The 26,324-nt window shown below is 52.7% G+C and overlaps 1 protein-coding gene across 7 annotated transcripts in view; it reads left to right on the forward strand.

Annotated features, from left to right (window-relative positions):
• Positions 1-25,949, forward strand: part of SPATA2 (spermatogenesis associated 2) — a 49,394-nt gene extending 23,445 nt beyond the window's left edge. For 5 of the 7 annotated variants that reach the window (XM_082325890.1, XM_082325895.1, XM_082325893.1 and 2 more), the window contains 5 exons: positions 16,033-16,120; positions 17,761-17,923; positions 18,555-18,682; positions 20,622-20,950; positions 21,786-25,949. In XM_082325890.1, coding sequence (XP_082182016.1) covers positions 16,033-16,120; positions 17,761-17,923; positions 18,555-18,682; positions 20,622-20,950; positions 21,786-22,340 — 1,263 coding nt within the window. In that variant the 3' untranslated portion in view covers positions 22,341-25,949. Of the gene's footprint in view, positions 1-14,050; positions 14,180-16,032; positions 16,121-17,760; positions 17,924-18,554; positions 18,683-20,621; positions 20,951-21,121 lie in introns of those variants that run through there. The other 2 variants (XM_082325896.1, XM_082325897.1) reach the window with 2 other exon arrangements.
• Positions 25,950-26,324: the final 375 nt, after the last annotated feature.

Below are 26,324 nucleotides of genomic sequence, written 5' to 3' on the forward strand. Positions count from 1 at the left end.
CCAACGACTGTGGTTCTTCCAGGCTTCGCTATGCCTCGGGCTGCAGCTGGGCTTCATGTTCATGCTATGGAACATGTTCCCAATCTGTATCTGTCACTGCTACTTAATGAAAAAGCTGAACATCACTTCTCTTGCAGGCTCCTCTAATGATTCAATTTTAATTTGTGTGTTGCTGACTGATTTTCTGTTTAGGCTATGATAAATAAAAATTAAACATTCAGAACAGATCTCTAGCTAGTGATGTCAACACATTTTGCAAATCTAAATTATGCCTTACAACATCCCTGCAATCTGCTTTCTTCTGAGAAGGAAACTGAGGCAACCAGAGGAGACCAGGGAAACCGAGAGTCCTAACGCTGGAAGCAAATCTATTGCTGCCAGCACAGGGTCACTGGGCATGGTCCAGTTAACATCCCTGTGTGCCAGCCAGGGGCTGGTCTGAGTTACCAAGGGCATCAGTTGAAAGCTCTGGAAAATCTAGTTGTAGTGATTTAAGGCAATCCCATCCATGACTGTCTGCTCCGTTCCTCTGCCGGCCACGAACATCGCTGCAGCAGAGACTGCGGGAAGCAGCGTACTCCTGTACGTCAGCCCCTCCAGTCCGAGCCTCCTGTTTTGTCATCAACCTTCGTTGAGCTGAAACACCCAAATTTGCATAGAAATGTTTCAAGTGTGGTAGAATTTCTTCTTTCTTGGTTTTTACACTAAGCGTCTTCTCGTTTGAGAGGTTTCTGTAAGGCTTTGTTCCTAGAAGTCACTGGAATGGAAATGAGATGTTTCACCGGACATTTAGATGTGCCACTGCTGCCGTGGTATGTGCAAGTGATGCATGTGCGCAGTTACCTACTCCTGACATCAATGTTCACTGTGTTAAAACGATGTTGATGTTCAAACTCAAGAATTTTAGGCTGAAGGGGAATGATATTTTCATGTGCCTGAGTTTCTAACATTCTAACAATACCTGAGTTTCTAACATTCCTGGATGTTAGTAAGTGTTATACTTAAGTAAGTGTTGTCTCCTTACGGTTTTCTAGTAGAAATGCCTGTCCCTTTTTAAAACTGAAATGTGTGATTAGAAGAGTTGTATGGGTTTAAGTTCAAGGTGTAGGCTGCACCTTTCACTGCCTGTAAAGGTCATTCATGTAAGTAGGAATAGCTAAATAGCTATTTGTAAGCAACATTGTCTGCCAACAATACAGGTTTCATGGACATTTTGCCTGAGTAATTACCTGTGTTGATACTGTATTCGGTACTGCCATTGCTAGAGACCTTTAAAATGGGTGTAACCATGTCTGCTTTCAGAAAAAGGAAGAGAAACACCATGGCTTAAGACTGAGGGCAGAAAATTGTGATTCAAGACTGAGCTTGAGCCAAGGAGATCATTAGGGATTAATTAAATGCCATTACTAATCAGGAACAGGCCACTTACTTACAAAATTCCTCAGGCCCTGGAAGTCCATGGATTTCCAGATAGTCTCAGTCTCAGGATTGACTGCAACGGTGTAGAGTCCGTCCTGCCTCTTAGTCCACCAGTGCTTTCATCAATGACGGAAGTGCTCACTGAGGATACTGGATAACCTCCTCTAACTTTAAAATAAAACGTTTGTACCACCAAAGCACTAAAATCCAATAAATTCACAAATGACCTCCCAGCTGTAGTGCTGTAAAAATCCTAAATGGAAATCTGAACTCCATCAGCCCCTTACTTAAAAACAAAATAGATAAATACATTGAAAGGACCGATAACAGTTTGGGAATGTAGGAGGTCTGTGCGATGAAACTGGCACTTGCTGCCTCGGCGATGGATCAGTAACAAGGAAAAGCCTAATAGCATTTTTATATAGCTGAAGCAGCTTGTGGATGCATGTAGCACGTCCACAGAGCTTTCTGTTCAAAAGGCAGAAGCCAAAATCTCAGCCTTGGTCATTAAAGCAGCCATCACAGACTGGAAGGGCTGCTTGATTCACTCTTCCAGCAGCACAGCCCATCAAGGAGCCTGTCTGGCTACCGCTCACTCTCAAACCTGTCACCAGTGCTACCACAGCCATCTTGCCATGGGACGCAGGCTGCTTTGGCTGCTGAACGGCAAATGTTCCCACTCACTAGCAGCATCGACCCAAGGAGCCGGCTGGGACCTCCGGAGCCTGGGCTGAATTCCAGGCTGAGGTTGGAGAATTGCTACGCGTTGCTCACTGAAAATGGTAAGGGTGAGGCCCTAGGGGCACTTGGTGGGGATGTAACTGGGGTCCAGTTGAAGACATCATCCCTGCATGACAGTGACTCCGTTTTACTTTGTTTATATGGCCTTTGATGGAGGAAGAGCAAGATATGAATAAGGGTATAAAAATTTGAGCTTTAGGGACAAGGTGCCTAGTTCATGCTGCCTTCTTAGGGACCCTGGTTTAGTTAGACCTGTCTGTGGTCATGGCAGATGGTCTAGACTTTTGTGTTATTGAGGAAATTAATGGCTAATTAAAAGATCTTTAGTTAGATTAGTACCAGATGTTTCACAAAGCACTGTTATAAACATCTGGCCAACTGCCCTGGCAAAATCCAGTTTGATAACGCAGAGTCCTACTGGTCTTCAGTTTGAGAAAATATACTTGACAAAGTTTTCATTTTTTGGATCAAGTTTATGTAAATATTTAAAGATTTATCAGATTAATAGGACTTTACAATAACTCCAGAAGCACTCTCCTACTTCACGAATACAAGTAGTGTCTTTTTATACACAGCAGTAGCCTCTGAAGATGGATGACGGCTCTCAGTTTGATTGTCAATTATGTGTTTATACGCTGTTTGACAGATAATTTTTTCATGGTGATTTACTCTTCCTCATAATTAGATGTAGCAATTAGAATATCTTATATATTATACTGGAATTTTCTTCTAATGGTGCTGTAGCTGGATGGTCTCTCAGACACCTGTTCTACAGCAGAGCGAGCTTGGGAATTAACTCTCCACCACACCAATCTGCTTTTCTTCTTTTTTTCCCCCCTTTGAATCATTTTAGTCTCCTGGCATTGGGGAACTTCCACTGTTTTCCCAGGATATTCTCTATCCCCAGTTGATGTTTGTTTGTCTTATCTTTATCTAAGTTACTTCCTTACAGATCTGGTCAGCTGGCTTGCTATCTTTTGCTGGGCAGCAGCATCCCTCCTCCTTTGTCTCAGAAAACAGATGCTCTGCCATGTCCCTTTGGTACCCCGAGGAACGCTTTTTCATTTCTCCATCAATGCAAAAAAATGGCCAGAGATGGAAGAAACATACAGAGAACTGAGCACCTGGCAGCGTTGGCAGCACTGCCCGCGGCCATGTATCCTCTTGTCCTTGGCCTCTTAAAAACAGCTTTCTCTGCTCGCTATCGCAAAGCACGTACTGCAGTAAGGATGAGCGTTCCCAGCCAGGGATGGCTGCTGGGGCAGTACTCGGCATCAGGGTTGATACGCAGAAGAGAGGCATGGCTGTGTGTCTATTTTCCGTGTACAGTTATTACACAAGTAAATTAACTGTAAACGGACATCTCCATAATGAATGCTTGTGTGTCAAGATGCCCAGTTTGCCTGGAAAAGGTTGTAGTATTCGCATGTACAAAGTAGGTGCACAATTATGTAGTTTAAATGACTGAACGCACTGATACGCTTACAAATTCTTGCAGCCAGTGTCTTCCAACACAGGGGCAGAACCGCAGGGAAGGACGTCCAAACGCAGCCAGACTGGCGGTTCTGAAAGTCTCATCTCCTCCTTATCTCCAACACTATCAGAGTTGCGCTGCCAGCATTTCAGTGGGGTGCTCCCAGGAAAGGGCCTTGCATGTGATGGCGAGCTGGTAGTTTCTAAAAGGCAGAGGGATACAAGTTTCAGGTTACTTCCCACCATCTGGACTGCAGAAATGCTAAGCTGAGGCTGGGCAAGGACACGGGGCTGCAAAGCACCTCTGATGGGTAGCAGCTGGGCTGCACTGTCCCTTCTTCACCTGGTGCAAAAGTGATACCTGCATCCTCGCCAGGCCAGCTGGGGAGCAGGAGAGCCGGCCCCACGGGGGGAGAGCAGCGAGCCAGGGAAGCAGCGACCTGCCCTGACAGCCTGAGCAAGCAGCAGTGAATATAGCGTTTCATTGGTGCAGCTGCAAAACAAGGTAACTTTCGTAGATTTTGTCCCTGTGTGTAGAGCTGGTTGAAAGCTTTAGGAGGCGAGCAGTGTTGTTCTTTGGCTATGACATGACTTATTAGGTTCCTCTGGACAGGCAAATGTAGCCTGTGCACGCAGGTGTGTGCATGTGCCTGTGTGTTTTCTGCCCCTATCAGCTTCCCTTGGCTGAAGGAGAACCCAGATACCCATTTTGAAGAGCCATAGTAATTTGATTTTGTTTGTTTGTTTGTTTCCATTTTCAAGTTCTTTGCAAGAAAAAGAGCCCATAAGCTTTATTTCAAAGGTGAAAGCCAGAACGCTTGCTCCTAGGTCCAGAGGCTGGTGTTGTTAAAGGGGAGGTCCTGCCAGCCATTGCAATGTCCTTCTGGCTCACCGGTGAGCAGAGGAGTTCCCCTGTCCCTGTACTCACTGCCGTTCCCCTCAGTTTTCTGCAATTATGCTCAAATTCTGCGATTGTATGCTTAAAACCATAAATGTTTAATTACATGAAAAGGCTTGTTTGATTCGATTAGCACAGACTTACAAAAGCACCTAGAGAAAGTATCTTCCCACAGGGAAGCTGTTCTTGACAGAAGAACAGGATTAAACAGGCAGTTAGAGAGTTAAACCCTCTCTCTTTTTGAGGTGTAGCTGGAAGCTGAGACCTTAGACCAACAAGATCTGCCGTACTAAGCCACCTCAGCGGGTGCAAATGGGCTCCAGTGGGTTAGGAGCAAGACCAAGAACTTACGGTCTCAAGATTTAACGCAGACAGCGTAGGTGTCTTCAGGATGTGACCAAAGAGGAACCAGAAAGTTCTGGTTAGCCTTCTCCTGTGGCCCACAGGGCAGAGAGGGAGAGACAGAGAAAATGGAAACAGGATTACAGTCCCAATGCTATGATTAATGCTGGTGTTGAAAGGGGAACAGGGCGCTCTGAGCCGCCTGCCTAATCACAGGCTGTAACCTGCTTGGCAAGTCTTCTTCTCCACTTCAGACTCGCCTGGCTGCCAGCCAGAAATATTAAGTCTGGGACAGGTGACATTGAGTAGGTTTGCCATACCTCTTCTGTTGTCTTTGTAATGCTGCCAGCGTCCTGTGGTCATTTTCTGTTGATTGGACTCTTGTTCCTTTGGGGAACTGATAGCTTCAATATTCATTCTTTCTTTCTGGTTGTTTTTTGTGGGGGGAGAGGGAGGAAGAAGAAGGGAGAGCTTAAAAAACAAAGTTAGATAGTTGAGATAACACAGGCTATACCAAAATCTCTAGGATTCACAGCAAAGAATCATGCTTCAGGTCAATTTTGATTTCTAGAAATCAACCTTTTGGTTAAATCCCAGTTCAAAAGTACTCTTTAAAGAATCACTCTGTGCCTTGACCATTGCCGTAAAAAAGCAATGTTGAAAGAGTGTGATAGGTCTGGGTTTAAGCATGGCTCACCACATGCTTAGGCTTTAAGAAAAAAGCTGTTCCATGAACAGCCAACCTTATAAAGTCTAGTTTCCTGCAGGTTTGGTTTTCTGTCCTGTCACCTCCGTAACCCCCAGCTCCTCCATCTCTTTTGGGAAATCTCTTGCAGACAAGAAGGGAGGCAGCAAGCAGGGGTCTGTGAGCGCTGCTCGATCAGCTGCCTGCCCGTGGCATCTCCCCTGAGCTTGCTCACCTCCCTTTGGAGCCAGCTCCTTTGGGTCTTTCCCCACTGCACAAACCAGCCGGGAACTAAATTACCTCAAAGACTTCAATCCCTCTTCCAAATCTGGGTGAGAATGGCTGATGGAATGAAATGTTATTGGGGAAGAGGGGTGTTGCTGAAGAAAGACAGACTGGGCTGGAGGTCTGTTTCCCAAGGAAACTATGCTAAGAAAATAATGCAATCGTGCAAACATACCCACAAAATTTAGTAACTGTTTGCAGTCCCTGCGTACAGTGTGGCGTGGAGTGGAAAGTGCTGCTGCTCCTGTTTCAGCTTGTGACTCTGCTGAGGACTTTGTGTCCCTTGGCGGGTGACCGAACGCCGTGCCTCAGGTCCGTGCCAGGTGAATGGGAGAAAATGGGGCACGTTCCCTGAGGGATTGCCGGGCTCTTTGGGTTAACTCTGGCCATGCGGAGGGGACTGCACAACGGGGCCTCAAACTTGGCTGAGGCCTTTGTGTTTCTGGAACACAAACAACAACTAACTTTCAGTTTATAATAATCTCAGTATGTATCTATTTACATAGCTGTTTAGTCCATAAGTGTTTCTCATGAAGGCTCTTTTCCAAAACACAGAGAGTACATAAGGCTATTGCTGTGCTATTGCTGTCCATTTCTCCAGCTTCGGGGTTCCTTTCTGAAGCAAATTTAATCACCCAAATCCAAACTACTCCTGACAATATCTGGAGCTCTAAAACTGAGAACTATCATTTTTGATATTGTTCCCATTTCTAACTGGCAACCAAGGCTCTTGGTGTGGAGAAAATTATCAAAATGCATGGTTAAGTGGTGGTCGTGACTCGTGTTTTGCCAAGCAGAGACAGGTCAAATGATTTGGGTGGAAAACAAAACCCAGCTCCGATTGGCAACAGGCTCAGCACAGCGGTCCCCACCTCCTCGTCTCCTCTGTCACTCCGAGCATGTCCTTGGAGCACCTCGCAGCACAGCATGGGGTCAGGCCGGGCGGCCAGCCAGACCTTCGGGGAGAGGTGAGTGAGGTACCAGCCTGCTCCTTTGAGGGGGGATGAGAGGAGGTGGCCAAGGGGAGGGAAAAGTGAGCCTGGGGATGCTGAGGCCACGGGGTGCTGCTTTAAACTACGCTCTCCGTGCCTCAGTTTCTCTCGCTATGAAAACAGCGGCTCCGAGGGCAGGCGGCGGGGATGCGCGGCTGGGGAGGAGGGTGCCCGGGCTGAGTGCCTGCTGGGGAGCAGGGCGCAGGGGACGGAGGGTGCCCGGGCCGAGCTGGCCCTGCCAGCCCCGCAGCGCCGGAGCTGCCCCGGCTGTGGGACGGCGTCCCTCGGCCTCCCCTGCCCGGGGGCCGGGGCCGGGGTGCGCAGAGCTCAGCCCCGGTGCGGGCAGGGCAGGGCTCAGCCCCGGTGCGGGCAGGGCAGGGCTCAGCCCCGGGGCGGACAGGGCAGGGCGCAGCCCCGGTGCGGGCAGGGCTCAGCCCCGGGGCGGGCAGGGCGCAGCCCGGGCAGGGGCGGCGGGAGCGGAGCTGTCCGCGGCCGCCGGTGCTGAGCCGCGCGGGCAGCCGCCGCGCTCCCGCGGGCGCGGAACCTGCGCGCCCGCGCCCCGCCCGCCGCCGCCCCGCGGAGCTGCCGCGGGAGCCCCGGGAAGTTTCTGGCGGCGGCGAAGGGAGCGGGCTGCGCCGGGGAGCTCCTCCGGGAAAGGTAAAGGGGGGCCCGGCCGCGGGGGAGGCGCCGCCCCGAGCATCCGCGGGAGGGACGCGGTGCCCCCCCGGGCATCCCCGGGGCTGGGTGTGGGGAGGACGCGGTCCCCGTGGGCGTCCCCAGGTGCAGGAGGGCCGGGAGCCCAGCCCCGCTTGCTGTGTGCCCCGGGGCTGAGGGAGACACGTTCCCCGGGGGTGCTGGAGCGCAGCGCCGGGCAGCGTGTCCCGGGGCGGGCATGGGCGAGCGCTGGTGCCAGCCCTGGGCGCGACCCCAGCTCCCCGCCTGGGCGGCCTGGGGCACCGGTGTGTGCGTGAGTGGCACATCTCACCGGGCGCTTTAGGGTGCCCGTGTGCGGGGGGCTGCACCCCCTCTCAGAGGGGCTTGCAAGAGTCCTGGGTGGCTAACAGAGGGAGGCGGAAAGCAGACTTGTTTTGTCTGTAGCTGATGGGGATGGGCGGCCCTGGCACAGGAAAAGTCTGTAATCTCCAAAGTGATTTCAGGCAGGGGACTGAGGGCTGCCTTTCCTTGCACCGTGATCTGTCCTTCAGATACTGAGCAATCACTGTGCTATGCTCTTTTGCTCTTCTATGACTTTTTAAGGCTTGCTTTATTTGCTAGGCAGGCAGCAGTGTCTAAGCTTCCCCTGTGCTAGGAATTGCAGAAATCGATTCCTGCCATTTACTATTGAAAGAGATGGGAGGTCAGCTGAGTTTCCAGGCTCATCAGGTTTCCTCCTCCTCTCCAAGAAGGGCTCTGGCTTTGTGGCACGTTGGCTGAAGAAGAGCAACTGTCCAAGTCTGGAGAGGGAAAGGGCAAAACCAACAATCGCACGAAATAAAATGTATGTTTTTTCAGGCAGTCAGGCAGAATGCGTGCGATCAGGCCAGTCCAGCCACGCCGGTGTCCTCCCAGGTGCCAGGTGTGGACGTGGGGTGTGGGTTTAGGTTTGATTCTTCTCGTGAACACAAGAATAAGGTCTGGGATGCAGAATACGAGGGTTTCCTGGTAATGTACCTGTGGCAGCAGCTGCTTGGAAAACTTCATCTCATTTTGAAGTCTGATTAAATTGAGGGGAAAGGAGCTTTCACAGTCTGTCTCAGAACAGAGTCTGAGCAATGGAGCTTAAATCAAATTCAACAGCAGCTTTGTATGCCCAAAGACTACGTGGCCAAGCAGTTTGATTTTAAAGGGCTGCGTTGTGACGGCTGGGTAGCCCCCGATGAGACATTCTCGTTTGAAGTCCCTCCCAGAGGAGTTACAGGTTTAGTCTTGATTGAGCATAGTCACGTTTTTGAAATGCTTTTGAGTTGGAAGAAAACTCCAGCAGCTGTTTCTGTCAGAAGTGAGTGTGAATGTGTTTAGTACCTGCACTGATGCTTCTGCAGCTTGTGACTCTCCACTAAACACGACAGCGCAGGGAAAGGCTTGTGCAAGCGTCCCCCTCTGTCGCACACTCACCTGAGGGAGCATCTCAGAGAGAGGGAGGCCTTTGGGCAGGTCTCCAGCAGGCAAGCAGAACCAGAACAGGTTTGTGAGGAGCTCAGATTAAGTGCACCACCTTCTAATTCATCTGGGGGGAAGGCTTTACAAGCCCCCAGCGAAAGCAGCAGGGGAAAGTCGGAGATTTTTGCAATAGTTTTTGTACTGATCCTAGCTTCACTTGCCTGTGTGCTGCACGTAGCTATGGTAAGTTTACAGGATGTAGTTTATGATTTACTTTCAGACACAAAAATGATAGCTCTCCATATTTCTGTAAAACTGATTTATTGTCTGTGTGTCAATGACATCAGCATCTCTATTAGTGCAAGAGATGCATTTTTATAATTTTCTGTATTACAATGAGAGATGCGTGCTTTACAAATAGCTCAAGCGCACCCATAAAAATAAGGCCTGTCGTGGTTTAACCCCAGCCAGGAACTAAGCACCGCACAGCCGCTCGCTCACTGCCCCCCGGTGGGATGGGGGGGAGAATCGGAAGGGTAAAAGTGAGAAAACTCATGGGTTGAGATAAAAACAGTTTAAGAGGTAAAGCAAAAGCCTCACACGCAAACAAAACAAACCAAGGAGTTCATTCACTCCTTCCCATCGGCAGGCAGTGTTCAGCCATCGCCAGGAAGCAGGGCTCCATCGCGCAGAAAAGGCCTTGACGCTGTGTAAGCACTGCTCAGCCGTAAGGAAAACATCCCTGTGTTATCAACACCGTTTTCAGCACAAATCCAGAACATAGCCCCATACGAGTTACTATGAAGAAAATTAACTCTATCCCAGCCAAACCCAGCACAGGCCTATCCCAAGTAATAGATCAGAAACAGAAGTTCCTCTCCCCTGGATTATTGTTACTTTTTGCCAGCTTGATCTCGCAGGACACCTGCAGCTCCCCTGATGTCCTGCAGGATGGAGACCTGCCAGGGTTCTGAAGGAAATGAAGTCCTGCAAGCTTTGCCAGTTCCCTCCTTCCCTTGCTGCGTGTGTGCATGCACGCTGAGGGGCAGGAACAATTCCTTCCAGACTGTTCATGCTGGGCCTTGCCCTGTCTCGTCACAGTGCAGCTGTGTGATCACAGTCCCTCCTTTTTCCCCGGCTCCGTGTTCTTAATACACGTATGCTTTGCTGAAGCATCTCGGGGAGGTGGTGTGCATGTGCTGTGTTCAGGATGTCTGCTTCCAAGGGCTCTTGAGGAAGAATGAAATATGGCCTAGGGGAGAACTATGCATTATGAGAATTTCAGGAATGATTTGCTCAGCCCTAAATAAAGATTGTTTCCAATTAGGTTAATGAAGGACATCATTCTCATGGCCAGAGTCACTCGGTCTGGCACAGGGAGGTATAAATCACCTGTCCCTGTACCATGGACACTCTTTACCCTCCAAAGAGCACAGGAGAGTAAGGGAGATTATTTCCACTGTGCTGTGAAGCATTTAGCATCCAGGGTGCTCTGTGGAGTACAAGGGGGCTGCCAGTCTCCAGCACCTCCGCATCCTCCTCTCCTGCTGGATTCACTCTCCTCTGCCCCAGCTTTGCTCCCAGGCTGAGCGACTCCCAGTCCCATTCCCGGGTGCCACTCTGCAGCCTGGGACATCGCTCCCTCACTCCGACCCCTCAGCTGGGTCTCACCCAGCTTGCACCATTGCAGGGCTCTCACCACCAGAAACTGCAGCTCCCTTCCTTGCGGCCTGGCGTCTGTAGGGATGGTCAGAGCAGCAAGCAACGCTGAAGGTACTTGTGTGGACAAGTGGTGCAACTCAGTGCCCCAGACAGAGCTAGCCTGATGGTGTGTGCGTTTATCCCAAAGACATAGGCTCCTATCTTACGGCATCCAAAATGTGCCTCTGGGACCTGTGTCCATTTTTTCGTCTGTTTGTGCTTAAGGGGAAAGAAAGAGTCACTTTCTCAAGAAATTCTGAACGGAAACTTAGAAGCTGATGAATATGTAGCAAAACCTCCTCCCTCTTTTCCTTTCAACATCCACACTGTCATACGGTGGGTCTAATGACTTGGTGGTTTTCTAAAAATTTAACCTTAGCATCAATTAAAATGCTTTGACACACAAGGAAGGGAGAGGTGGGCTCCTAAGGACATTCATCATAGAAAGCACATTGAGATTGGATTTTCGTTAGCTGTGAAATTAAATACTCTGAAGCAGCTTTTTCACCCTGACAATTATGAATATGCATCAGAGTGATGTTCTCACCCTGCCCTGTCTGCTCCTGCCTGTGCCAGTGAGGAGGAAAGCCCATTTCCTCACAAACCTTTTAAAGGGTGGCCCGAAAAAGGGTGAAGTTGGGCTCCAACCTTTTCTGCTTCCTTGTGATGGAGAAACCTAATCTGATAACTTCTCTGCAGCATCCTGCCAGTACCGCCTGCTCCCTTCAGCTAAAGCCGGAGATCCCCTCGTTGTCTGTCTTGCAGCCAGCAAACTTTAGTCTTCCACTAAAGCCCAGACTTGCAATTGCTGCTTTTACTTAAGATAAAGTGACTTACAAGGTTTTAAACAAAACCTGAACACAAGCCCCATTTGTTTTCCTGTTCTTTATCAGTCACTGCGTAGTATGGCGAGATTTGAGGCTAGGGACAAGATTTGCACAGAGCAGGTGAAGAAAGATTGGGAAATGTTTCCCTTTTGCCTGCCAGGGATTTCCAGCACTTGTGCCCAACAAGTCGGGACTATCAGTGAAAATCTCAAGGGAGGACTTAAGCCTCCACTGGACAGTCAATAAAGGGAGAGATTCAGCTTGAATTCTGGGTGCAAAAGCACTTGAAGTGCTTGCAAGGGACTCACATCGCAGGGTGAGTACCAGGTATCCAGGAACATCCTTTTATTGAAATGATTGATCTCGTAAAGGGACAAAAAAAATATCTCCCACCCCCAGAGCCACTGTGCTCACCTCCTAAATGATTTTGTAGTCTCTCTGTGATCAAGCAGTGTGTCCGCGATGCCCAGAGCCTCCTTGCACTGAGGTGTAACCTTGCAGGGGAGCAGCAATTGGGCTGGTTTCTGCAGGCTGCCCTTGCAGAGGGAGCACACCGAAGTCACAGGGCCTGGGGCTGCCCAGCTCCCAGAACAGGTAACAACGGTTTTGCTATTGCTTTAATATCTGCTGAAAGATGGGCCCAGCACAGACCAGGGCGAGGAGGGACAGCTTAAAGCTGCCTGGCGTCACCTCTGTGCTGGTGCCTCTGTCTGGGATTCATGGGCTCTGCTCAGAATTCCTGGCAATTCGATTCCCCAAGCCGCCAGGGAGCAAATGGGAAAGGCAACCCCGGCTGGACACGGGCATGTCCCAGTGCCTCGGCCGGGCAGGCAGGGAGGAGCTTCCCGGAGCTGCAGATGCCATCAGTCGTGCCGAGGACACAGAGAGGGGACAGTCACCTTCAGCATAAACCTGTAAGTGAAAGCCTGCGAGCAGGTGACGAGCTGAGCAAACTGAGTTACTCTGGAATGCTTTTAGCGTGGTGCAAGTGCAGAAAGATCAGGCAGTGAATTGCTTCCCTGGGTACCCAGTGCAGGCTGGGGACTGGCGTGCAGCTTCCCAAGTTAATGTTAGCTGGGATCATTTCCTGCCTAAACCCTTTCCCCTCTAAGCAGAGCTCAGGGTGGATCTTGGCCCGTTGCTGCTCAGACTCCAACCTTGCGTGCCCTGGTAGTTATGTTGTGTAGACATTTACAGGGATGGCCACGGAGTTTGCGCTCTGCCCAGAGCAGCTAGAAAGCCCAAGCGAGTGGATGGAGGTTACAGTGACTTCTCATAACCTTCTCATGAGCAGCATCTCACGGGGCCACACTGACAGGGCTTGGTTCTCTGCACCGTGACCAGGCAAGAGGGAGAGGGTAGGAGGGGTGTAAAGCAAGCACCTTGTGAATTATGTTTGCTAAGAAAAGCAAATTGATGTTACTGAACTATATCATGCAAATGAGGACATTCAAATGTGTTAGAGTGGTCCAAGGCTACCCCAGTGCCAAAGCAGAACTGAGAGTGCAACGTCCACCAGCCAGGAAAGCATAAGGAAAAGCAGATCAGGGGAGCGTGCACCTGCAAAGCGTCTGCTGGGCTGGCAAGGAGAAGTCCTCCAAGTCAAGTTGCTGCTCTGACACCAACACTATATTATTTAAAGTAGGAAGCCTCTAAGATGCAAATGTTAATATTTTCCTTACGTATTTTAGCAGGCAATTATTAAAAGGTAATGAATTTTTAAGGCTGAACATCAAAGCTGCATGTACATAAATACAAGTAATGATGTCTGAGAAGTTGCCGTACTGTATTTGTACATACTGGTAACAAGGCAGGGGACACTTGATGTGTTCAAGTAGCAAACTAGCTGTGTGGCTGTCAGCCTGCCTGGGCAATCACACTGCTTGGCGCTTTTTCCCATAGGTGCTTGCATATCAAACCCGAAGGGCTAGCAGCCTCTTCCAAGCGGCAGATAATAGCTGGAGTTTAGTTTCGTGGTAAAGCACACACTGTTGTTAAATGAATGCTTTGTTGTGCACAACAAAAGATTGGAAAAATCACAGGTGTGGTGGTCATTTCTCCAAAGTGAAAGATTGTGGCAGGAAGCTCTTTTGTACTAGGCACCCCAAAGAGAAGTGGGTAGACCTCCTGGCTGTGCGTGTTTGCCTTCACGATGTCCACACAGTGCCACAGACCAGACTTTCCAGACCCAGGCAGGAGGATGGGGCATTTCAAACCAGTACAGTATCTCTTTCTCATCACCAAGAGCCAATAAATCAGTTGGGGAAGGAGGCAAGCATGCTGCACAGCTTCCTCAGAGCCTGTCAGTTTAGCAGGATGATGTAAATGGAGCTTAATTTAAAATCACATTTGCATCAAGCTGTCAAACCAGTAACCTGGGCAAAACATGTCTGAAGGATGTGGGAGTCTGCCAGCAGCACAAGGGCTTTGGCCATGTCTACTAGAGCAAGTGAGCCAAAACCTGGCTTGCTGTTCCTCCTTCTGTCTTCAGTGCCTGACACCTCTTTCTGTGCAGTGCACACTTGGTGAGACTGTTTTGCACAGACCAATTCTCTTGCTTTCTGCTGTCTGTGTTCATAAGGGCAGCAGGAACCATCCAGAGAGGCCAGAAGTTCAGCAGAGTGAATTGGGAACCATGGATGACCATTGCAGCTCCCATTAACTAAATTAACCAGCATCCTGCCTGGCCTGCAGAGGCAACTCCATCATACTCATGGTATGTAGGCACTGACCATAAAAATATTTGATTGCTTAACATCAGATGCTTGGGATAGGCTCACTAAAAAGTAGTGAGTGGGACTATGTGAGCTGTAAACATCCCATAGGTTGTGTGCCCACCTAATCCAAGACAGCCATGAAGTAGGGTAGAGGAACCATGGCCTATCGGTATTTGGCTGTATGGGCCAGTAACACAGAGAATGAAGAACTATTGGCAGGATCTCTTGGCAGTTTAACACCAATTAGTGTCTTAAAATAAATCTACACTCAAAGCTAATTTACTCATTACTTCAAGTAATTAGCTCCATCTGTCTGAATGCAGCCTCGGATGTGAGGAGGGCATTTTCACCTGGGTACCGATAACAAGGGTGGTTGCTCTATGAAGTCCATGTCAGCAAAACTGATGGAAAGAAAGGCTCCATCTCCCACGGCTCTTAGCCCATTCGACAGCTTCCAGGCTGCCTCATGGCACTTAGCGGTCAGGTAGGGATCTGTGCTGGGGAGATTATTTTTATTCACCTCCTCCCCATAAGGCCAACTCTGTTCCCTGTTCTGGCTCGCAGCATGGCCCCATGAAGACTAGGCTATGGGGCAGGAATAGGCAGCCTGTTGCCACTTGTGAGGGTTAAACCGTGCCCAGGCTGGTCCCAGCTGCCCTCCCCTCCCCAGCCCCTGCTCCCTGGCAGGGCACTGTTTTCGGTTCTCCCACAGTGTGCAGGTAGGGACCTTGGGGAAGGAGGCAGGAATACTGCATGCATTAAACATCCCAGCAAGCAACCTAACAGCTATCGAAACATATAATTAAACCATTATTTTCTCTCGCCCCTTTCTATTTTTTTCTTCACCTGAACAAAACATTTTTCCATTTATTTGTTATCAGTGAAGGGAGTGAATATACTGAAACGCGTCTGCTGTTCTGGTCTACTACCCCCTATTAACTTCCTAAGCACTTGGGAACCTTTGGCTCAGCTGCACAAAATAACAGGAAAACTAATTAGGCCAATAAAACTCAATGATTGAGTCAGGCACCCTGAGAAAGGGAATGACTTTTTACTACTTTTTTTTTTTTTTTTCGTAATACATGGGTTCACCCTCAAGTTCTTCACCGCCTGCACTGCTGGCAGCACGGATCAGATTTAGTTACCGCTGAAGGTCCCAGCCAGGCACAGTGATGACTGGGGTGACAATTCCTTTCTGTCCCCAGCTGTGGGGCCTCCTGGGCTGGGGTTTGATGAACAGCTTGTTGCAAGTCCCTTTGTCTGCAGAGGCCCTTCTCGGCGCACACAATGCATGTCTCGCAGTAGAGGCAATTAATATGCCGCCGGGATGGCACATGAACGGGTCTTGGCTGCATCACAAGGGCAGTTCGGGCCAAGTCTCTCTGCTGGTGTGGACACAGGGACAGGCAGAGGGACATGAAGGACGGGGCAATCCTGGAGGAGGTGGGGGACTTTGCAGAACACGAAGCCTCCAGCTCCGAGCAGCTGGTCCCCCCGTCCAAACACGCAGCGCCTGCTGCAGTCAGCACATGGCCGAGACTTGCAAAGAAAATTTAGATCCAAAGGCTAATGCTAATCAGTAAAATCTGTCATTGAAGATATGGTAATCAAGTGAGATTACCAGCCTGATCCCATCATCGACCCCCCGCCCAGCCGGTTAGGTCAGTGCTGCATGCAGCATAACGAAGCCGCCTCCTGCAGTGGTGGGCCGGGGGTCTGCACGCCGCTGGCTTGGTTGCAGCACCGTGCCAGGAGCGCGTCGCAGGGCTGTCCTCCATGGGAACCGAGGAAGCCGAGCACTCCTTCATTAGCCAAAATTCACTCTCACTTGTATTTGTATCTTGCTTTGCAGATGGGAAATACGTCCAACGCCTCGGTGTTCATCTCCACCTTATCGGAGAGAGAAGACCTGATTTTTGGCACGCTCTATTTAGTCTTTGGTAAGGAAAGCCAGGCTGTTATACCGGTGTCCCTGCTGCGGGCAGCCCAGGTGCCTGCCTGCCAGAGACATTCAGGCCTTTTGCAGTCACTGATGCTTCCAGAAGTGTTCAGTGATTAGCAGAATAATCAAACTGGCCCTTCCCATGTTAGCCCTCCCCACCTTACTCAAAAGGATGATCTAGCCAAAGCTTGGTGACTGCATTCCCCTCTCAGGGGAGCTGCAAGTACCAGTTATGTTTTTAAATATTTGAAAAGTTGAAGAACAACCTTTGAGGAACGTGCTGTAACTCCTGCTGCAGCCACCCAGTGGGCGACGGACAGGGACCCTCTGTTAGCATTGCCAGCTTCATGACTATTGAAGGTGATTTGGACCTCCAGCTGACCCTTCCCTTCTGCAGAAGATGCTGGTGAGTGTCCTGTGATTTGGAGTTAGTGGCACTGAAAAGCCAGCAGGCAAAACTGAGGGGCTGGGATGTTCTCTGAGGTGGCCTGGACCTGGTTGGTGTGGGCCAGAAGTGAATGATGGCCAAAGAAAAGCCTTCCAATTTTCTGAGCCCTGAGCACATTGTCTCCCAAATGCCAGAAGTTTTTCACGCCTGCAAGCATGGGGAACCCAAGAGATGCTGACGCCACTGGGACTGCCAGCACTCCTGTGGGCACCTACAGCTCCTAGAAGTTAGTGAAGTTAATCAAATGTACTTAGTGCAGATGTGAGACTGGGTCTGTGGGAAAAACGCCTCATGAGGCTGGGAACAAGGACAAACATCTCAGTACTCTACCCTCCAGTGACTCCAAAGCCCTGGATTTGGCCAGGTCTTGTGTGAGAATCCTGTTCCTGAGAGGAACTTTAGTGTTGGCTGTTCAGTGGCTTTGGAAGCTGGTTCTTACCATGATATTTAATTTACAGCCTAATCCATTAGGGAGAAACTCTCATCCTACCCAACCTGCCCCAAGAGCAGCAAAGATTCCCCTTCTGAGGACACTGAAACCTCTTTTCAATGAAAGCACAATTACGTAATTAAAAAAAGAGAGAAAGCCCTTGTTATGAAATTTTAATCACCACCATTGTTTTAAATACACTAATAGCAAACAAAGAGCCTTCTTTTGTTTAGTCTGGATTTTCCTTGATCTCCATAATGCCTTTCTTCTTGTTTATTTTGTTACCATGATATTGGACAACACAGGCTCACAGGAGTGACATTGCCAGGAAGAAATTAAAAAGGCAAAGGGGCCCAGCTCCTTGGCCTCACATCAGAAGAGCAATCGCACAAAGCTCCCGTTATTTATCTAGCTGGAAGGAAGTGCCCCCCTCGCTCCTTCCAGCTGGAAGAAGTGACTCTGGCCAGATCCTGCACCCGGAGCCCATTGCAGTCTCATCCCACCGCTGCCTTCCTATCAAATGCCTCTGTAGGATCTCAGGAAGGGGAAGGGATCAAATTCAATGTAAAGCAGCTCCAGATGTGCTCACAGAGCTCTGCAGGTCCCATGGGCTCCCCTGCTCATCTTGCTCTGGAGAGGGAAGCCTGGAGCCCTTTCCACCCTCTGTAGACATCTCCGGTGTTTGCTTCCAAACATCTCAAGATGATCCTGGCTTCTTTCCCGGCTCTGTTACAACACTGTTCCTCTGCCTTCTCCGCAGGCATCGTGTCCCTCTCTGGGAACTCGCTGCTCCTGCTGGTGGCCTATCAGAAGAGGTCCATGCTGAAGCCTGCCGAGTTCTTCATTGTCAACCTGGCCATCAGTGACCTGAGCATGACAGTGACGCTCTTCCCCTTGGCCACCTCCTCCTTCTTTGCACACAGGTACCTTGTGGAAGCGGCTTTGCACTGGCCAATGGCTCTGGGTTCAGTTTGCAAACCTTGTCTTGAAATGAGGAGATCCCTGACAGCAGTCCGGAGGGACCCAAGGAGTCCGTCTGGTGGCACTGGGGCACCGTGTAACCTCACAGACATCCATCCCACCGCAGGGTGCCTTGCTGTTCCCTCCCCCTTATCACACAGACTTGCTGTACAAGGGGTTTGGTGGTGGGTTTCCAAGCTGGCGCCCACATGGCACAGGCATCGCAGTGGTGTGCGCCGGTGTGGATCGGGGCAGCTCCCGCACCCATGGCTCCGTCTGTGCCTGTTACTGGGATGCTCAGGGAACAAATCAGGGACAAGATCATGCCTGTGCTTTCTCGGGCAATCAGGTGCCGGTATCCATGCAGCCCGTTGCAGCCGCCCCACACACGGTCGCCTTTGCTTTTGGTGTGGGACCAGTGGCTGAGGCCCCACCACCCACTGCTGCCAGGAGAGCAGGCTGGGAAGCTCCCAGCCTTCCTCCGCGGCAGGTACCGCACAGACAATTCCCGTCCAGGCGCGTGGCAGGGGCTGTCAGCCAGCCGCCCCGGGCAGAGGGCAAGGGCTGGGTTTACCCACAGGCTTTCCCTTGCAGGTGGCTGTTCAACCAGGCGGTGTGCACCCTCTACGCCTTCTGCGGGGTCTTGTTTGGGCTGTGCAGCCTCACCAGCCTGACGGTGCTCAGCACGGTTTGCTGCCTGAAGGTCTGTTACCCAGCATATGGTAGGTGCTGGGATGCGTTATCTGATCTATGCTTACACCCATCTCTGTTAACATAACCCTTTTTTTTCCTTCTCTTACGGGTCAGATCCACCTCTTCTGGGAAAGCTTTGCCCCAGGGCAACCTATTCCCAGTCAATACACGGGTGCAGCAGACTGAAGGCTTTTATCACTTGTGTATTCACCCCCCTCCACCTGTGTGGGGCTATGGAGCTCCGGCACCCTGTGCCCATGACCTGTGCATGCATCTCGGCCGTCCCTGCCTCCAGAGCCTGCTTCGCTCCAGGGCTCAGGAGCATCATCCACAAAAGTATCAAGGGGCTTGTCCTCCCTCTGTAGAAAAGTCCCAGCTGCTGTATCACAGCAGGTCACGGGGTTTTGAATGTTCACACACAGACTTGAGCTTAGGCCAGAGCAGTCTCTGCATCTGGGAAGCCACAAGCTCTGGCCGTGCAAGGAAGAGCCGCTTTCCCTTCTCCCTGGTGGGAGAGCCATAGGCCAAATGTATTTAATTCACTGAAATAATTAATACAGGAGGACTGGGTCTGCAGTGTTGTAGCTCACTTCTGTAGCCCTGTTTTCACCTGGACTTCCTCCGCAGAGCTAGTGTGAATGTTTGCAGCTCTAAGCTTGGGCACCAGCCCTTTGTGGAGGGCTTGCACTGCAGAGAGCACCTGAGGAAGCGAGGGGACCCAGGGATGTCCCCGACACATTTACAGCTCCTCCTATTTGGAGTTGCTTCTTAATTTCCTTAGCTTAGCTGCTAATCCTCCATCTAGCATGTATCTTTAGCATAGACTTCGGATTAAAGACCAAAAATAGAAATAAAATGGGAAATCAAAGATATTAGTTTGATTTGCAGACTAGCACCCCAGGGTGCATCCTCACCCCCTCTCCCGTGGCTCGCTGCCCGTCTGCCCTGAGCCTGCGGCTGTTGCCAACCGCCAATGTGCTTTGTCCCCAGCAGCTGACGGTGCCTCAAGGACGATGCTGGAGCAGAGTCACCTTGGTTATGTGCCAGCACAACAGGAGATCACTAAAAAGGTGGAAGGAAAGATAAAGATAAAAGTTGGCTGTTAAAAGGCAGCCCAGGTACCGGTGGCTTTTCCCTGCGCAGGTTCTGCTCTCGAGATGAGCCAGCGCTTGGCAGCCTGGCATGTTGAGCTTATCTCCCCGTGATTTTCCATGAGGAAATGGCTAATCCCAAGGTGCTTTTAATTGCTTAGTTTCAAAGAAAAATGTTACTCCTTTGTATGGCTGAAGATTTCGCACTTTATGCTGAGCTCTTAGAAGATCAGGGAGTTTTAGATTTGATGGGGGATGGGACAAAAAGGAAAAAGCCCACCTCCCCCAGTGCTTCACTCTGCCAGGGAGGAAAAGGTCCTTCAAATGGCAGTGTCTGGGATGGCTTTGAGCAGTCCTGGAGCCAGCTCTCCCTGCCCCGTGCTCAGGCTGCTGCAGCCAGGCAGCCTCCCTCCCTCCCTCCCTCCCTCCCGGCTGCCCGTGGGTGCAGCTGTATCCCCGTGAGGCCATGGGTGCAGCGTCCCCCCGTGCCACCAGCGGCCACACAACCTCCCAGCCATTCCTCCCAAAGCCGAGAGAGGCTGAACCGCTGATCCTGCCACTTGCTGCCCAGATTGGGGCAAACCCTTACGTTTCTCTTGGCTCCTTGCTCTGGCTGCCCACCCAAGGGGACAGGAGGACGCCTGTGTGTCCTGGGGCCTGGGGGTGAGCGCTGGTGCAGCTCTGCCCACTCCATGACTGCAGTGCTGCCGTGCTGTGCGCAGCAGCTCCTGCCCTGCCTGGGCGGCCCTGGCCACGTCCCAGTGCAGCTGGCGGTGTCCCCCGTGCCTGGAGGTGTGGGCAGCTCAGGGTCACAGCCCCTCTCTCCGCTCCCCCTTGCCCATGGGAAACCACCCTCACCCCGATCCCTCTGCTGCAGGCAACAAGTTCTCGCCCTGCCACGCCGGAGTGCTGGTGCTGTGCATCTGGGCATACGCCCTGATGTTTGCCACAGCCCCCTTGGCCGAGTGGGGCAGCTACGGCCCCGAGCCCTATGGGACAGCCTGCTGCATCACATGGAAATCCTCGAGCAGGGAGGCCACGCTCTACATCCTTGCCCTCTTCATCTTCTGCTACCTTCTCCCCTGCCTCCTCATCCTCGTCTCCTACTCGCTGATCCTCTGGACGGTGCAGGTGTCCCGGAGAGCCGTCAGGCAGCACACGTCCCCCCAGCGCAGAGCCCGCAGCGTGCACAGCCTGGTCGTGAAGGTAGGGAAGGGCTCGGGGTGCTGCGTGGGCTCGGGGTGCCCCTTGCCCCAGCCTGCGGGCAGGCGAACGCGGCAGGACCCCTTCTGCCAGCCAGGGGTGTCTGCCGCTCGCGATGAATTCTCCAGGTGTTTGTATCAGTGTGGGTAATAGCACATTTCTCCTCGTTTAAAGCCATCAGGTGGAGGAGTTTTCATTTTAAATAACATTGGAAAAGATCATAAAAGGAGCTTGCATGAGTCATTGTTCCCCAGACTACAAGCTAATACTACAATTTGCCAAGGATATGTCAAAAAAAAAGTGGATACCCTTTAAAAAAAAAAACAAACACATGAAAGAAAACAGCTTGCAAGCCTGGCCTCGAAGGAAGCGTTCGTGTCTGCTTAGAGAAGGGGGGGTCTGAGCATCGCCTGCTTCCAGGGCCTCTTGGTCAGTCTGCACCCCAGCACACAGATTGCCAGAGGGATTTTGAGCGCTGCCAAAAGGCTGTTGGAGTCTGATGCTGGCCTGGTCCCAGCTGGGTCATTGGGTGCTTCGTACCCGTCTGCCATGGCAGGCTGAGGCCACTCCCGAGTTTCCCAGGTGGGACAGGGTGGGAGTCGCCTGAAGCCAGTGCAGGTTCATGTGCCCACGCTGAGGCGTGCTGAGTTGCTGCCCTGATGTTCAAAACCCTGATGCTCCAGTGCGATGGATCCAGAAAGCTGAGCACCTTTCCCTGGGGATCTGACCGACTGCTCAGGCCCCGCTGCACATGGCTGAGTTTTGGGGCGGGGGTCAGCATCCCGCGTGTGCTGCAGGAGGCTGACGGCACCGCCGTCTCCATCTCCTTCTCTTCCAGCTGAGCATTGCCGTGTGCCTGGGGTTTCTGGCCGCCTGGACCCCTTACGCCATCGTTGCCCTGTGGGCAGTCCTCGGCGACGCCAGCCAGGTGCCGGCACTGGCCTTCGTGCTGTCGGCTGTCTTTGCTAAGTCCTCGACACTCTACAACCCCCTAGTGTACCTGCTCTTCAAGCCCAACTTCCAGAAGTTCCTCTCCAAAGACATGGTGCTCCTCCAGGCCATCCGCACCCTCCTCTGCTGCGGCTGCCCGAGTGCTGCGCTCCAGCCCTTCCCTTCCCCGGGCTTCGGTGACCACCCTGGGGCTTGCAGAAACTGCGACGACACTTTTGAGTGTTTCAGTAACTACCCCAAGTGCTACAAGCTCCCCCGGGCGCCCGGCAGCTCACCCCGGCGCGCTCCCCTGGCTATCCTGGCCGATGGAGCTGCTTGCCAGCCGGGGCTGAAGAGGACGGTGCAGGTGATGGTGCTTGTCACACGGAAAAGGTCGGGCCTGGGCGCTGCGAATGTGGCGGGGGAAGCCCTGCCGTCGGATATCATGAAAGACCTTCTCTGAGCCCAGCCGTGCCCAGCTGTGTCCTACCAGCGCACTGGAGGACAAACCCAAACGCAACGTTTCTCTCACCTATGTATCCGACGGGTCCCCAGCATGTTCTGCAGATGAAGTGACATGAAAATTTAAGACCAACCTTGCCTCCCCCTCTGGTTTGGCTCTTGCAACTCCGAGCCTAGCCTTTGCACTTGCAAAAAAAAAAAATAGACCCCAGTGCCTGAAATCTGCCCAGGGTGCAAGTCCAGGGTGCAGTTTCACCTGCAGCTTGCTCTCTGGGCCCTTGGCCTTTGTTTTTCCATCCTGGTGCTCTGATGACCAAGTAGGAACTTGGTTATCCTAAGAAACTGTGCCTGGCAGGGAGGGCTGGGGGCCAGGAGGCCCCGAGAGGCGTCCTGGCTCCCGTGCCACCTCCTGCAGCCCCCGCTGACCATGTCCCCTCCCGGCGGGGAGCGGGACCACGCTGCTCAGCTACCTCACTCGGGATTATGAAGCATCTTTATATACCTCTCAAGAGACTACTCTCTGTGCAGGCTGGGTTACACCACTCCCTGGATTTGAACGCGAACCCACCACCGTCCTATAGATCGAAATGGGAGCTTGTCTTTAGAGTAAGGATTTAGGGTTAAAATAATCCCAGTGCAAGTAATAGCAGTCCCAGGTCGTGGTCTCCAGGCAGGGAATGGCGAATCTGTGGCTGAGCACCATCCTGGAGGCAGGGCTGTGGCCGTAGGGTGTCTCCCAGTGGCTGGGACGACGGGGCAGCTCATGGCATCGGCACTGCTGCGCTGCCTGGGCAACAGCATCCCGCGGGCTCGTAGTCGGCATTTGGAGATCAGCGTGGGCAGCTCACCCACGGGAGGAGTCTGGGACGAAAAGGACCAAGAAGCTGTGAAAGGGCCCGATGCAAAGCCATCAACAGAAAAGTCCCCAGGTTATTCGCTGTGGCAGGCGCGGGGCAGGCTTGGGGATGCCTCTCTCCAGTAGCACACGGGCAGCCCCGCGGTGAAGCTCACCCATCCCATCCCCAGCACCGAGCCGCTCGTGTGCCCAGCCTTGGGCACGGCGGGAGCTGGTTTTGCTTTGCAGGGCGGGGATGACACAGCCAGGGTGCTGAGAGAGGTTGGTTATGCCCCCAAAAATTAAAAGATGCATTCAAGGTGATGAGAAGAGTCAGTAGCAGAGGTGGGAAACCTGCTGCCCTCCGGCACCCAGCCGGCCAGTTACGCGTGGGAGCGCTTCACGTTGTCACTGGTTAACCAACAGAACCACGCCACAACCCATCGCCAGAGCCGCAGCGCTAAAGCGTGGCCGTGCTAAATGGGAATAGCAAACTGTTTTCTGCACTGAGCGCTGGGAATCAGGGGCTGCCCCCGATGCCGTCGCTGGCTGCTCCTGCCTGCCAGCCCTGCCTGCCAGCCACCCTGCCTGTAAGCCGACCCCGAGCTCTCCCTCCTCCCTCCGCTCTCCAGACACAGATATTGCTATTTTTAGCAGTGGCTCCAGGAACCGGGATGTATCACTGCCTTTTCTTAGCACAGATAGAGCAGCCTCCTCTCTTCCGAGGACACAGAGCACTTCACAGAAGACCAGCTAGCTGCAGAAATACGGGGGGCAGGTGTGCTCCCCGGGGAGCAGACAGCAAATGCCCACCATCCGTCATTTAAACAACCTGGGCATTAAAACCAGGAGCTGGGCTTTTCAGCCTCGATGTTATGGCCCAGTTCCAGCCCAGGTGGCACCGGGGCCAGTGCGAGCTCTGCGGTGGGGAAAGCGGTTGCTGCGTGCGGGCAGAGGCACCCAGCGAAGCCGCGGAGGGTGCCGGGGCCTGGGCGGTCCTGCCCCTGCTTTCTGCGTGTGCCATCATTACCGGCTGCTGCTGCACAGCTCCGATTAATGCACGACAGCATGGCAGTCGTGGCACTTGCTTTTGTCCCTTGGTCATTTCCACTTAGCCACTTTAATCAGCGGTTTCCCTGTGACAGGAGAGGGTCACCGATGCCTCCGGGGTGCACTTGCATCCTCCCGGGATGGTTTTGCCCACGTGTGATACCTGCAGCGCAGACGGTTGGGGCAGGCAGGGTTTATGCACAAGAGCCAAGTAATCACTGAAAAGCCACGCGGGGAGCGACACTCCTGCCTTCGCTTCCTACTCCTGCTATGCAAAACACCCCCACCCAACCCAAAGACATGCAATATTTGCAAAACGCTGCAAACAAACAAAGCAAAATCAGGGCAGCCAGGGAAGAGAGAGGACAAAGTTTGCAGCGTGGGTGCAGGTTTCTCGGGGGGCCAGCCACCGCCCGGCCCGGGGCACGGTTGCTCGGCCCCTTCCCACCCCGCAGCTCGGGGCGCTGCTCCCCGTGCCCCGTCCCGGGCACCCCGGCACACGAGGGAATCGCAAGCACTCGGTGGCTCTGCCGACCAGTCATCGTGTTCCAGAAACTGTCCATGTTAAAAAGTAAATTCAGTCATGCAAAACTGGCATTTGACTTGGTTCAATTATGTGTTAGCAGCCGCGCTCTGGGATAAATGAAAATCTCCCTGCTGTGCCTGCTGCCGTGCGTGGCCGGGGCAAGAGCGTGGGCAGGTTTTGGTCCTGCGGGTGAGCGATTGCGGAGATAAGGCAGAGCCCGTCGGCCGGGGCACGGGGACGTGGGGCGAGCCAAGCTCTCGCTCCTCGGCAGCCGAGCCTTCCTCCCGCCGGGGTGAAGCAGCGATGGCGCGGCCGGCGGCGATGGGGCCCTGCCGTGGGCTGGGCTGCACCCCCTGAGCTGCCACCTCAGCGAGCCCCGGCTGCACCCGCTGCCCAGGGGAGCCTCCAGAAAGGTGGCCAGGGGCTGATTTCCAACTGGAGGACACGAACACGAAGGGCTGCTGCCATCTCCTGGGGGCTGGCCATCTCCTGACCCCGGCTGGGCTGGTGCTTGGGGCTGTGATGGGCTTGGGGACACGGCGTGGTCCAGCCGCAGGTGCAGGTGGGTCCCTGCTCTGCTTACCAGCCCCCCTGCCTGCTGCCTCGTCCCCTGCCAGCTGAAAAATACTGCAGTCCAGAAATCACCCATAGGAGGTAGGAAAAAAAAAACCTGCAAATCCCCCAGGTCCTCTGTTACTCCAGGAAAATCCCAGATCAGTATCTTCATCTTTAGTTTGGTGTAAGAATGCACAATATCGGGAACACCTAATACTGAGCGTACTTTAACCTCCATTCAGACGAGACACTCCTGCTGCTGGGGAGTCCAGGCAGCGGCGCTGCAGCCGCTTAGCAAAATCCAAATCAATTTAATTAACTCACTGCACTGTGGCCAGGCCAAACAGCAGGTCCAGGGTCCCGCACTGGCCCTGGCACGACCCGGGGCTGCCCTAACCCAGCTGCTCCTACCTGCCAGGCTGGTGCTGATTTAATCAGTGTCCCCAGCTGGGAATGGTGCCATCAGCTGCCACCAATTACCCAAGGATAAGAACCCCCCGCCCCTGCCAGGGCAGCTCCTGCGGTGGCTGCTGGTGGGGCGAGCCCGGGGCTGCGAGGAGGATGGCGGCTTTGCCCCTTGGGGCCGAGGTAGGGTCTGGGCCAGCTGCTGCGGTCGGGCAGGGTTTGGGAGGTGGTGGCTGGTTGTGAGAACTGATTTCTCTAGTGTTTGGTGCTGCTGCAGCCTGGTCCCCGGCTCTGAGGCGGGTGGGAGGGGGCTTGGGGGCTGCAGGGGTGCGGTGCTGTGCTGCTGCTCGGTGGGAGCCCGCTCCCCGTGCGGGGAACAAGCCGGGGCTGCCTTGGTTCAGGTTTGGCGCCTGGGCAGGCGTGCTCTGGTCGCTGCGTATCCCACCCGGCGCCGGCTGAGTGAGAGTGCTTGTGCCTTTTCCCAGTGATGGCTTCATTTTCAAATAGCTGTCGTATTCCAAGTTCAATCAGCCTCTTGAGGTTGGAGATGCTGAGGCAAGTGCAGACACGTATGCTCTGTTGATCTATACATATGCAATATACAGTTAGCAAAA

Source organism: Platalea leucorodia, assembly GCF_965183815.1.
Source record: "Platalea leucorodia genome assembly, chromosome: 13".
NCBI lineage: Eukaryota > Metazoa > Chordata > Aves > Pelecaniformes > Threskiornithidae > Platalea > Platalea leucorodia.